The 13,590-nt window shown below is 36.2% G+C and overlaps 1 protein-coding gene across 2 annotated transcripts in view; it reads right to left on the bottom strand.

Annotated features, from left to right (window-relative positions):
* MTA3 (metastasis associated 1 family member 3) overlaps nucleotides 1–13,590 on the bottom strand; it is a 138,466-nt gene that overhangs the window by 93,662 nt on the left and 31,214 nt on the right. For both annotated transcript variants that reach the window (XM_059829796.1, XM_059829804.1), the window contains exons 5-6: nucleotides 7,383–7,446; nucleotides 6,078–6,195 (exon numbers count right to left, since the gene is read on the bottom strand). In XM_059829796.1, coding sequence (XP_059685779.1) covers nucleotides 6,078–6,195; nucleotides 7,383–7,446 — 182 coding nt within the window. The remainder of the gene's footprint in view (nucleotides 1–6,077; nucleotides 6,196–7,382; nucleotides 7,447–13,590) is intronic.

The following is a 13,590-nucleotide window of genomic DNA, read 5'->3' as shown; positions in this document are numbered from 1 at the left end:
CCCCACCACACCTGTCAACCTCTTGACGCTTGTCTCCTTCCATATACTTCTGCATAGAGATAAAATCTCATTTCCGACCAACTGCCAATCAACCCTAACCCTTCATGCATCCATCATCACATTTCCCACTCCGACATGCTTTTGTTTTGCCTAGCGGTATCTAGCTCCACATGACTTGCTCAGCACTCAGCATCCTTACAACAGGCACTATGAGCAGAGCTGGATGAGCTGACAGAAGCTGCTGCTATACACAGGCAATTAATGAGCAGTAAAACATTCTTATCAGGCACTTTCCACTGTTCAGATAAGCATGTGCACGCTGATAGTTGCAAACAGTTGCCACTGTGATGCTGCCCAGGATAACATAGGTGTGGAATCTTTGTGTGCCTAAAGACACCCTTCAACCACGCAAACAACTTAAGACAGGTAGAGAAATTTCAGAGGTTAACTCCCTCTACAATCTACTTTCTAGCTGGCGGGTTTGTGCTAAATCTCAGAAATTACCCCATGTTTTTACAAGAGAGAAACAAAATTTTTGAAGTTAGTAGTTGCTCTGTTAACTGAATCATACTATGCCTGTTAATTTTTTTTTTAATATTGCAGTATTATAAACTAATTATACTGAAGACTTTTTGGTAGGTATTAATGCTGTTGGCTTAACACTAGTGCTTGTACTTCCTTATCTTTGAGTGTTCCTTTTATTTTTAGACTGAGATTTGCTAAAAGCTCAACATATTGTCTCAAGCCTTTATGGAAAAGTCAGCTGAAACTAAGCATGCTAATGGCAATGACTGAACACATACAAAGAAGTTATCTACTACTTAGCATCACCACTGGAAAGAAGGTCACTAATTAGCAGTTTAAGGTTTCTCTTGCAGCTTCTCTTAATGAAAAATCACTGTAGGTAAGCACAGAAAAAGATGTGGCCTATGATCATCTTTGAAACATAGCTGTTTTGATTAAACAACTGCCCACTCATATGCCTGTTTAGTAAGAGGCAAACTTCCAGTCCCAACTCATTCTCTACAGATAAAGAAGCACTTCCCCAGGATAAAAGGCAGAAGACTGTGGGCTGAATCTCATCAGTAGGGTGTTAAGCTGGAGCACCATAGTAGAATCAGTTCAAGCTGGAAGAGATCTCAGGAGGTCTCTAGCCCAACCTCCTCCTCAAAGTAGGCTCAGCTGTGAAGTCAGACCAGAGCTGTAGACACTTGGGTCTTGAAAACCTCTAAGGAGAGAGATGACACAACCTCCCTGGGTACTTGCTCCACCACCTGACCATCCTCACAGGAAAAAAATTTCTGCTTATGACCATTCTGAACATCTCATTTCAAGTTATGTCTCTTTTATCTCATCCTCCCACTATGCACCACTGTCAAGAACCTGTCTGTCTTCTCAACAACCTCCCCCCAGTCACTGGGGGCCTGCTGTTGGTCCCCCCCTTGAAGCCATCTCTTCTCCAGGTTGAACAAGCTGAATTACCTCCGTCTGCCCTTGCAGGGCAAGTGCTCTAGCCCCAAGAAGTGTGACGGCCTCCACTGAACTTACTTCAATCCTAGATGCAGTATCTAGATGTGATTTAATGAGTGTTCAGTAAAGGGGGATGATCACTTTCCTTGATCTGCTGGCTATGTGCCCAGTGACACAGCCCAGAATGCTGTTGGCCTCCTGTGCTACCCAGGGCATGCTGCTGGCTTACATCCCCTTGTTGTCTGCCGGCACCCCAGGGCCTTTCCCCCAGAGCTGCTCCCCTCAGCCCCTTCCTCCCCCAATAAATTTCATACATTTATGAAATATATGAGTAAGAAATTACTGATTTGGCCAGTGAGGTAATTTTAAACACTTGGCTTCCCTCTCTGTAATAACACTTTGACTGTATTTGTTTAGATAAGTTGTAGTGCATTTTACTGTGTGACAACTACAATTAGATGTGTGACAGTATGCATGAGGCAGAAAGACTAGTGCAGGCATATGAGAGAAACAATTTTTTTTAATGCATTAAAAGAAATCCTGTAGAGCAAAAAAAAAATTTTTCCCAGTTACTCCCATTCTTAAGCATTATCCTACTTTGTGAACTATACCCCTAATGCTATGCTGGTAATTTTCCCTCTCATTCTCTGCTTTCTAGCCAACCATGTAACACAACTTGCCACTGCATCAGTTGTTCCACTGCTGAGAAATACTGGTTGGAAAGCTAGAATTTAAAAACATTTGGTTTTAAACAGATCAAGTTGTGAGATAGGGAAGGATCAATCTTCCATAAGTCTACCAAGTATTGAAAATGATGTGACTTGGAGCAATTTCCCTGACCTTCCTCATATTTCCCTGTACACAAAACAGGACTAAATAAAATCTTTTAAAGGTGATAGCAATTTGGTCATATTCATAACAATTTATAAAACCCTTTTAACCAAATAATTTGGTTATTTTCATAATAATGACTTGCCCAAAGCAAAACTGTGTAAGTTTTTTTTGTTGTTTGGGGCTTTTTGTTTTGTTTTTTTAACTTACTAGTCACATATTTTATACATTGCTGATCAAATACAGTAGGTGGATGCCCAGACAGCAGTTTCTGGCCATCACATGCAGACAACCAGGTACCTTGCTCCTGGACTGTAGAGTAGGTATGCTTGAAACAAGATACTCTTTGTCCAAATGCATGCTTTGGTTTTCCAAGATAAACCTTTTTATTCTTGCTTTGTACAGAGGAGCAGAATGTTACCCCACACTGGAAACAAATTTGAAAATAAACAACTGCTATATTCACAGAATAAGCCACTGGAGAATGTGTTGTTAAAAGCAGAGAAACGACCTTCGTTATTATCATACTAGCCAGAAATTAAGTCAATGCTATAGAATATAGTCTCCTGCTCTCCAGTGTAATAAGAGCAAATAAAAAGATTCTCAAAATCTTCAAACTAGAGTCTAGGAAGACTGGAGCACTTGGCACCGGGGGGAGAACGAAGGGTTTCACACAACTATAATATCATTCGAATCTGACAACTTTGATCATAGTTTTACTTTCAAAGATGCTCATATCAAAAGGCTTAAGAGACTGCTGAAAGAAATCTGGCCTGGTCTTTCTCCAAAGTTATAGTCTTCACTAAATGTGCAATTTAAGTCATTTAGGTAAACCACTACAAACAAAAGCAGCTTAGATAAACAAGGCTTAGGCATTTTCAACCAGATTTAATCTTTGCTTTTATTTGTTTACTGTAACTGTGGAAAGGATTTATGATTCACTGTATCCTAAAGTGGGAAAAAAAGACAGGAGTCCATTCAGACAGAACATAAATTATCACAGCATAGAGAAAATGCAAGCAATTTGAATTTTTAACCTATTAGAATACATCAGTGTGTTTACATCAAAATAATTTAATGTTTATAGAAGATGTGGAAGGGCTTTCACAGTTCAAAGAACTTTTCCATTTTTCAGCCACTTTGTGACTGGTTGTCTGAAAGCTAATCTGAACCAGCATGTTTTCAGTCATTTGAATTGGATTTATATGCCAGTAACTTTTAAAATTCAGTAACTGACGGTGTGTGACTCTGATTTTTCTAATTTTTTTTTTTTTTTTTTTAAATGGCTTTGGGGATTTTTTGTAAACATAAAATACACCTACCAACAACCTTCAAAAAGGTATACTTCCTTTACGTTAAAACTGGCATGACAAATTTTATGCGTGAATAAAGCTAGCAATGCTTTCTGGTTTATTATATAATACTATCATTAGATGACATAAACCCTAATTTTTCTCAAGTGATCCCTGACTGACTCAAAGTTGTCTAAATTCTTTTAATTTAAGGTGATTGCTCTAGGCTTTTAGTTTTAAAGAGTCATACATTATGGCATAATAATTTGCACATACAGCTCATTAGCCACTTTTAAAATTACAGGCTGAAAAACTTATTTCAAGATTCAGAAATCTTCACAGAATCCCTTATTTTCCAAACATATCTATTTTATTCTATTAACTTTAAATATTGTTTAGATTTGTTTTCATTAATGAAAAGGCTTGACAGTGAATGGATTAACTTTCAGGCTGCCAGCTTACATGAAGACACAGTAAACAGCTGAATGATCTTTTTCTTTTCCTTGGAGGTCAGGTGGCTACGGAAACATTTAGATAACAATCCGTCAAAACTACAGTAATTCAGATATTTTTATCCTCCTAAAACCAAACTCTTTTTTTCCACTAGCCACTGGAAATAAGTGCAGATTAATCCAACTAAACTGCCAAAGTAGTTCTGCATCCCACCAGATCTTTGGTTTGTGGGCAACTTGGTGTTTCTGAACCTTAGTAACTGATGGACTATTATTGATTGCTAAGGACAGCAAGGCGACTGCACCACTTACCGCATTTTAGGTATTAATGGGGAGTGAGAAAAACAAGACAGTAACACAGTGAAATTCTGTCTTCGTGACATAAGAGAAAGATTTTCTACTGATTTAACTGAATCAAGGATTTAACTCAGAAAGTTAAGCTCTAGAAAAACTTAGTAACTCAACTTTTAATAAATGCAGAATTTAATTTTAGGGAAAAAAAAAAAGTAAGTATAACTTCCATGGGAAAAACATTTACTTTATATGTAGTATTCACTATTCTGTAATCAGGCTCTGTCTTTAGTAATTTAAGTAGCAGAATTCAGTAGAAAACGACTTCCTGCCTGCCACACAATCCCAGCTCATCCTGAAAACCCAACAATTCAACCAGCTACCTTGGAAGCACATCAATACTTCCTGGCTACTTGATACACACATTGAGACAGTCATTTTCTCTTAGTCCTCTGGGAAGCTTTCCTCCTGAGCATATGAATGTCTACATAACTATCTGTTTTCCTATGACAGGCACATTTTACAGCAAGCATAGCAGCATATCATATTCTAGTCATAAACTTGTTCTGAAACACGTCTGTATGCCGTATAAACAAATCTGGAAAAGACTTCCTATAGTTTGTTTCTGGTTATTAAAAGAAAAGTCAAAATAATAATGGATGTGAGCTACTAAACAGCATCCATTGTAAAATAATCTGCCAGTTGCCATAAATCAAATAATTATTGTTTTATACAGTTTATTTAGTAAGCTTTGTAGAAATAATACTTGTTTTGTACGAAATAAAAAGTATAGCAGAAAAAAAAGCCCATGATGAATGGAAAACACATCATTTAAGGTTACAAATATACATATTTGGGATATTCAGAACTCCTTTGACTTAGTGCAAGTGATATTCCTGTCACATAATCCTTTCTTATTAAGGAATAAATTCCAAGAGTCTTGAAAATAATATCTATGTCTAGATACTTCTCAGGAAACAACTTCTTTTGTTAGTACTCAACGTAGAGTGCATATTTCACTGACAAAACCAGCTCATTTTAAAATTTACTAAGTAAATATAATTGCAAACATAACAAGACACAGCAGCTCATGCCTGTTAAATAACATCCAAACACTAAAGAAATATTGTACTTGAAATTTTGTTTAAAAGAATAACTTTCCTATGTAGCAAAAGACTAAGGCACAGGTAGTTGTGCTAGATTATAAATAAATAAAATTAAATTAAAAAAAAATACAGTGGTTCAAGCCAAGACTTGAAATTTTGTTTCAGTCCTGCTACAAAACAGACAAGATTCTTTGAGGGAAGCGAATATTTTAAAATAAGATGGACACAAAGACACAGTATCTATGCAGAGCCTGTTTTAAAAGAGAGAGAAATAATACATTTTTTACTTATTTTGTTACTGTGTTATTATTCTACAAAATGGGTTGGTCCTTGACATTTTCCTTCCATGAGGCCTATATCAAAGAACTAACTGGACCATACAATTAAATAAACAAACAATGAATGCCTAAATTGTGTCACGCACAAACTTGAAACAGACAATGTCTTTTCAACAGCTATTCAAGTATCCTTTCTTTCTTTCTTCATAATATCTACTGGTATTTGTCAATTTTCTAAGACCTACTATTTTACTTTCTCTGCCTCTATGCTGATTAATTTAGTTCAGAAAGTCAGCGTAAGTAGTAACGCAAGATGAGGATTATTTTTTCTTGACTAATCAAAGATCATGTATTTACCTTCTGCAAGCATGTCTGGCACATCTGCTTGATATCTAGGCCCCACTCTGATTTCCCCCTTGTCTGCTAAAAGGGTTTTCAGTGATGGATCATACACCAATGAATAAAAAAAAGTATCCTAAAAAAGAAGACACATTGGCAAAAGCATAATAATTTTTTAAAATTAGGTTTGTAAATCTGTATCACCTTCCATTTGGAAATTATTAAAGTAAGCCCCTCCCCCCCCGCACACTTTTACAGAGCACAGGTTTGGTACATTAATCCTTATTTTAAATAATGCAGATGTCTCATAAGTACTTTTAAATGGCTAATTAAAACTTCTCTTATTGCTACGAGTATTTTCAGAACAGAGCAATAATGAAAAGATTCACACACAAAAATATATCAATGGATTTGAAAGGAATTAATATTAACTGCTTTCTGAATTTAACATGCTTCCTCTACTAAGTATCTCTACCATACTGACTTTGCATTATAAATTAGTCTCAAAAAGTAAAAAACACTGTCAGTGTCTGAAAAGAGCTTGCACAAAAATAGTATTGGCATATCTGGTACAGTCACCTGAAGTATAGGGCAAGTCCTGTTTTCAGAAACATTTTATCGATTATCAGTGTTTTTTGTGTAGAAATTAAAAAATAAAGACATGCTAATTTCAGCTAAAAACCACTGTCTGCCTGATGTTATATTAAGATGCTCCAAAGAAAAATATGTTTATTTTGAAAAGTATTTTGCAATACAATTATCTTTCAAATTCTTGGGGAATTTTCTTCCCCTCTGGTAAGGCTAAGCACCCTAAGTTCCTTCCACAGGAAATGAAAGGTGAGGAGACACTTCCAGACAGTAATTCAGAGCCTTTAAACTGCTATGCTAAGTTGCCCTCTCAAGGAGCCTCTCTTGCTCTCTCTGTCCATTGACTATGGAAAATTCTTCTTTCTAAAACACCTCTAGGAAAAAAAAATTTAAAAAGGAAAAAATAAGGAAAAAAAAAGCCATGTGAATTCCCCCTTAAGTACTCGCTACAGAAAAAAGTCTGTGTATTTTTCTTTTCTAAGACACCATATGAATTAATTCAAATTAATTATTTTCTACATACAACCATATTCCTAATAAAACCATTATTTAAGAGTGTCAATTAACTTTTTATCCAATAACACTTTTAAAATCAGTGTTTTCAACAGCATAATTTTTCTAACTTACCATTCAAGAAACGATTTTCAAAGTATTATTTGCCCATTTATTAAAAATACAGCTGCAAAAAACCACAAACCCATCCCAATATTTACCCGAATAGAAGTCACATATTACCTCTTTCTCCAGATACGACAGCACAGATTCTGTCTCATTCAGAAGTGCAACACTGCATTTTCCCCTACACAAACATAAGGGAGAACTGTTACTTTGTAAGAAGTTCCGAATTTTATTAAATCAAAGAGTTATTTGCAAGAAAATTATCTAGACATACTTTAAACTTTTACATTACAAATATAGTAAAATGCACTTTACCATACTTTTAAGATACCAAAATTAATATCAACACAACAAAATGAATAGCTGTACTGACCCAAGCACTCAAATACGTAAGAATTTTGCAGAACTGGGAAACAGTTTCAGAAACAGAGAAGCAATAAAGGAGCAAGAGGTACTATGGCAAACAATAAATACACATACAAATAATATAACGGCCTGGATGAATGAAACATCACCGCTGAGTGACTCATCTTCAGGAAGTTCAATGCCTAATTTGAAAACACGTAAACTAAACTAGAAACAATATAAAGTTTTACCAATGGCCTATGAAAGTACTTTTCTTTTTTGAATGGTATTATTTCTAATAATCAATCATGGAATTCTATTAATTTCTTCTATGGCCACATCAAAATGCTAACTACCACATTTTTGTGCAGGTTGCCAGTAGAAAGCTTCCGGTTACTCAGTAGTGGTACAAATCTGCCCATGTATAACACATGTAGATAACGCAATGTGAGTTTGACCCCACTACCCCCATCCTGCTCTCTCATTCTCTTCTCCCCCAACATTCCCTTGGCCTCAAATTCCTCTGCCTCTGACTTCTCTGCAAATAATCTGCAGAATTATGTTTAACAAATAGTATTTTAAAAAACCACACATAGATGTGGATGAGAAACATTAAGTGTGCTGAATCACCTTGCTAGCAACTGGCATTTTTATGCTATCACTTTTAACTGAACTACCATTTTAAAATAGTATCTATTTATTATCTCTTAAATACATCACCTTGTATTTCATGCACCTAAGTTTTACTCAATTTCTATCAGTTTAGTCAGTATTTACCAGGAGGTTCCAGTGGCTTTATACATATGACTGTAGGACCTCTGCTCAGAAAACCCTTCTCCCAATTCTCCCATGGAACAGACCAGCACAAAAACACAGGAAAGATAATTGTTTGCAGAGACCTCCTTGATTTTAGGATAACACCAAAGAATTTATTGTAAAAAGCGTTGTTTATTTTAGTAAATGTTGACTGTTGAGCTCAGCTATAAGCGTTAGATGCCAATTGTTAACAGCTGATCATTAAATGAACATACCCAGCTAAGGTCTTATTCATTACCATTGCACATCATAGGAAATAGGGTTACACCACTCATTAAGCCTGCAGTATAAAACCTCCTGAATTTCCCTTAATCTCTGTATTTGTCAGGAGAACCACACCAACAAAAAGAAATGGTGGGAAGATAAGTTAGAAAAATCTGAGCACAATACAAAACAGCAGAGGAAGAGACTCCTGGAGTAGAGAACTAGGAAACCTTCTCTATACCCGACAATGTCTTTGAATGTTTTTTGAAGCTTTTGGCCTTGATAATTGCAGAACATTCACTTCTAAAAATTAATTATATTTTGTATCATTAAGTCGGTTTGCCAACTTTATTTGAATGAAGCTTGGGTTTTTTTCGTGTTAAAGGCTAAACAGGGCTTCACCTTTCCAGTTTGCTTCTGTTCCATATACCTCTAGTATGCTCTCTCTCCACTACAGCCTACCCTTATTTAACTCCAATTATTGCAAAGGCATTCCTTCACTGTCATTGCTACTGAAAGAGTATTTTATTGACTGGCCTTATACCTTATTGCTGGTAATTCAAAAATTTTAATTCTACTTCATTAAGAGACAAGATTAATCCCCCCAGCACATCTTTTAAGTGAGTGAATGTCTATTTGATGTTACATTTCTTTGTACAGCATTTTAACCATCTAATGGCTGGAGTCACACACAAAGATAACATTTTAGATGCATATATGATATCTCACATGCATGGACTAGAGTGTCAAAAAAGACAATACTAGACATACAGTAGTAGATACCATGCTAAAATGAAAAAAGGCATCTGAAAACAGGTAAATTACATATAGCCAAAAATCAGAAAAAATTATCTGTATTACAGTTACCAGTTTCTATAGTCTAGAAACCTGAAATACTGAAATATTTAGAATCTCTACCAAACACATAAAAGCCTATCATTTACATAGGTCCTCTTTTTCTCCATCAGAGGAAAATCCTCTCAGCCTACTGTAAATGGTCTACTGGGTTGAACCAAGCATCTAGCTCATTATATTGTCTCTGGCATCCCTCAACCATGGATGCCTAGGAAATAACTTAAGTGAATACAGATTTGCAGTGATATGTACCTATATAGTCTCCAACCACCATTGCACTCTTCACCCTTTTTTCCAATACTAATAATCAAAATGCCATGGAGAGAAAGTTAATGTGGTTTAAACCACATTACGACAAACCATGGAGTTCTTTCTCTAAGGCATGCATCTAAAAACCCAGAGCTTCTCCAGATTTACATGTAATATTTTCCCCCTCACAGTGTTCTGAAACTTTGTTCATTAATGTTTTTAAACAATTTCAGATAACTGGGACAGATGGAGCTGTATCAAATAAAGAATGAATATAACAGGATAAAATCTGACTATTCTAACATAGGCAGAGGAAAAAAAGGGGGACCTAGCTACCTACAGAGACAAGTAAAGTCAAAGAGGATATACACTGCATTTCCCAGATTGTAAGATCAGTTACACACCAGAATAAAATGATACTCTCTTTGAAAAGATACTAGGATTTCTGAAAATTTTGAATATTATTTAGACTGGTAGAGTATAATGCCGTAGTTTCATTGTTCTATTGGTGGAGTCTCCTGCCTGAAATGTATCAGAAAAACTAACCAAACTAAGGTAAAAATTACAGAGAATTACCCAGCTTTCGTGAAATTAAAATACAAAAAATTGAAGAGTTGTCTAATATTTATTCACATACGAAACCTTCATCCTCTTACCCGACTCTGATTCTCTGATTTAAGCTATATGCCTCCACCAAGCAGCATTCTTAACTGGTATCAACAGGGTGAATTACTAGTAAATAGCATCAGAAGGGCTCATTAATGTTAAGATTATGTATCTGGTTTTGACCTTTTTCCCAAATTAAAAATATTCTGAAAAATTATTTTTACTTCCCACAGAATGAGGCAAAATTTATATGAATGTTGAGGGAAAGTTTCAGATACCTCAGCAGTGTACAAATAACTGCAAACAAAAAATTTACCTTTTTTGTCCTCAGTTACAATTTAATTCTGGTGAGATGAAATTGTCCCTTCAGAATCCTTTCTGCTCTTATATGTACTTTGCATTTAAACTGGTCACAAATAAAAAGTTCTATTGAGCTGACAAAACTTGTTATAGTATAAAATCAGTCAGCAATAAAAAGTAATTTAGAGGTCTTGCAGTAAAAGGAGACAACAAAGCTTGCCTATACATGCTCATGGTATTACCAGCCTCCATCATACAAACCACTCAGGATTCAATGGCCTCCCCCGTCCCAGGAACTACAGCTACAACTCGTAACTTTTTTCTCTCTTTAAAGCATTAACCATGTGAAAGCTGGTTTCAGATGTTACACCTTCCTTAGCTTTCATTTGTTAGAAGCTCTTGTCTGCTTGTAAATTCTTTTTTATCTTTCAGGTGACTCCACCAGTGGGTTGACAATTCCTGATCGTTTACACCCATCAGCTAAGGGATGCTTAACAACCTATTTCTCCACGCCTACAACCTACTTCTGTATGTCAGTGAAGCCCTTCTGTTACAGTATAGAAATGAGACTCCAACACTTTCCACAAAATGCTCTAAATCACTACTTCGGAAAAAATGCCTTAATGAGTTTGTAGAAAAGGATTTCTTTAACAGCCCTAGCAGAAAGCCAGGACCATATAGTCACAAACCAAAATGCTAACCCCATCTACAACTAAAACAGCAAAGCAGAGACACTAATGAGGATTACAAGGAAATGGCAAGACATACTAGTTATCACAGTAGGTAGAAGTCTCAGTGCCACAAACTTAAGGATTTTTTTTTTTCCCCTCCCTGTTTTGGGGAGCTATTTTTCTGGTTGTTTTGTGTTTTCATTGTGGTTTTTTTTTGAGGTTTTCTGTTTTGTTTTTACTGTGGAGCAAAGAAAAGGAGAATAAAAAGAAAGAACTAGAAAACAAATGGCAGCTTTGTGAGACGCTCAGAGATAGGACTGTCTTGGGACAATTCAACAAGGAGCTAAAGAAAATTAACACTCTATGAGATGTCAGTTAGTACGTGAGTCCTGAAGGAGAGATTTCAAAGAAAGCTATTTTGGGGAGCTATTTTTCCGGTTGTTTCAGGTTTTTGTTGTTGGTTTGCTGGGTTTTTTTTTACTGTGGAACAAAGAAAAGGAGAATAAAAAGAAAGAACTAGAAAATAAATGGCAGCTTTGAGAGACACTCAGAGATAAGACTGTCTTGGGACAATTCAATAAGGAGCTAATGAAAATTAACATTCTATACGAGATGTCAGTGTGTGAGTCCTGAAGGAGAGATTTCAAAGAGAATAAGCAGATGTAGGACCTAATAGGCCTTGAAAACTGAAGACAAAAGCGCTCCACGTTTGAGTGAGACGCAACGGAGGAATGAAAAACATGTGGGAACATAATTCAAACAAGAACATGACAATGATCAATATTTAGAACAAAGAAGTACAAGACTTCCCTTACTAACCTGTTCCAATGAAGGCATGAGATGATGATAACCAGCTCAAGAATTTAAGCTGTACAAAAAAGCTGTGCCAAGGCTGTTTCTACAAGACAATGTTATGAAAAGATTTCAATATAGCCTGGTTAAACAACCTGGAGCAAAACACCAAATTCTCCAGCAGATACACTTAATGCAGAGTTGGGGGGGGGGGGGGGGGGCAGAAATCAGACTTCTTGTTTGCACTGTCTGGGTAATTGTCCTTTAAAAGTTTTTACTTAAAGCAATCAAAAATATAGTTACAAATATTTACCAAAATTTAACAAACCGATGCAAACGCCGTCTTGTTGTAAAACTACCAAAATTAATTGCAATCAACAGCAGCTTTTTTGATCTATTAAAGTCCTTGTTTGTTTTGGCAGAGCCCCTACTTTTAAACCAGTGGAAAACTCTGCAGTTCCTGTTCTACTGTTCTTGCAGGCTATTTCTTCATGTTTTCACCAGATGAGTAGACAGCCCACAAGATACAAATCTTAGTTTAATAAGGATTTCTTGGGACAGGAGGTATGCAGACAAAAATTACAGAAAGAAATTAGAAAAGAAACAAAACACTTGGTCCCTGTTAACCAGGACAAACCACAGGAGTGGAAAAGGCAACCTCATGGGCATGGTATCATGCCATGCAAGTTTCCTATCCTAACGCAGATGCAGTCTGGGTGAGGCTGATGCAGTGTAAGAACTCTCAGAACTCATTGCTCCGGGTTCCCATCAAGTCAATGAAACTTGATATGCATTGGTCATTCAGATACAAGTTGAAGAAAGAAAACAATATATGCAGGCATGACCCCACAAACTTTGAAATTCTGTTGTTAACAATTATTAATTGCCAGCCTGGATATGACATAATGATGTTGGGTAATTCTGTACAGCTATACCAATTGTCTTTTGCTGATGATCATCAAGAAATGTTGGTCTCAGAGGTTTGGAACACAGACATGTGAGTCACTAGCTAGACAGTCTGAGAATAAAATAACAGGTGAGAATATTACGAAATATTATGCTTGTGAGGAAAATCTGATTTGATTTTAACATATGCTGTTACTTCAATGACAACCAGAGATTAAACTAAAAAGAAGGTGCATAATAAAGAGGGGTAGAAAGGTTTTGTGCAGGAGTAGAACTCAGGAGTAACCTTTCTCATATTTGGCATAAAGGAAAAGAAGGGTGTGGTGGGTTGACCCCGGCTGGATGCCAGGTGCCCATCAAAGCCGCCCTATCACTCCCCTTCCTCAGCTGGACAGGGGAGAGAAAAATGTAACAAAAGGCTCATGGGCCGTCATGGGAGAGATCATTCACAAACTACCATCATGGACTAAACAGACTCAACTTGGGGGAAAATTTAATTTAATTTATTACCAATCAAATCAGAGTAGGATAATGAGAAATAAAACCAAATCCTAAAAACACCTTCCCTCCACCCCTCCTTT

Source organism: Gavia stellata, chromosome 2 (genome assembly GCF_030936135.1).
Source record: "Gavia stellata isolate bGavSte3 chromosome 2, bGavSte3.hap2, whole genome shotgun sequence".
NCBI classification, from domain to species: Eukaryota; Metazoa; Chordata; class Aves; order Gaviiformes; family Gaviidae; genus Gavia; species Gavia stellata.
Note: the sequence above shows the minus strand (reverse complement) of the source record. Positions and strands in the feature narration are given on the sequence as shown.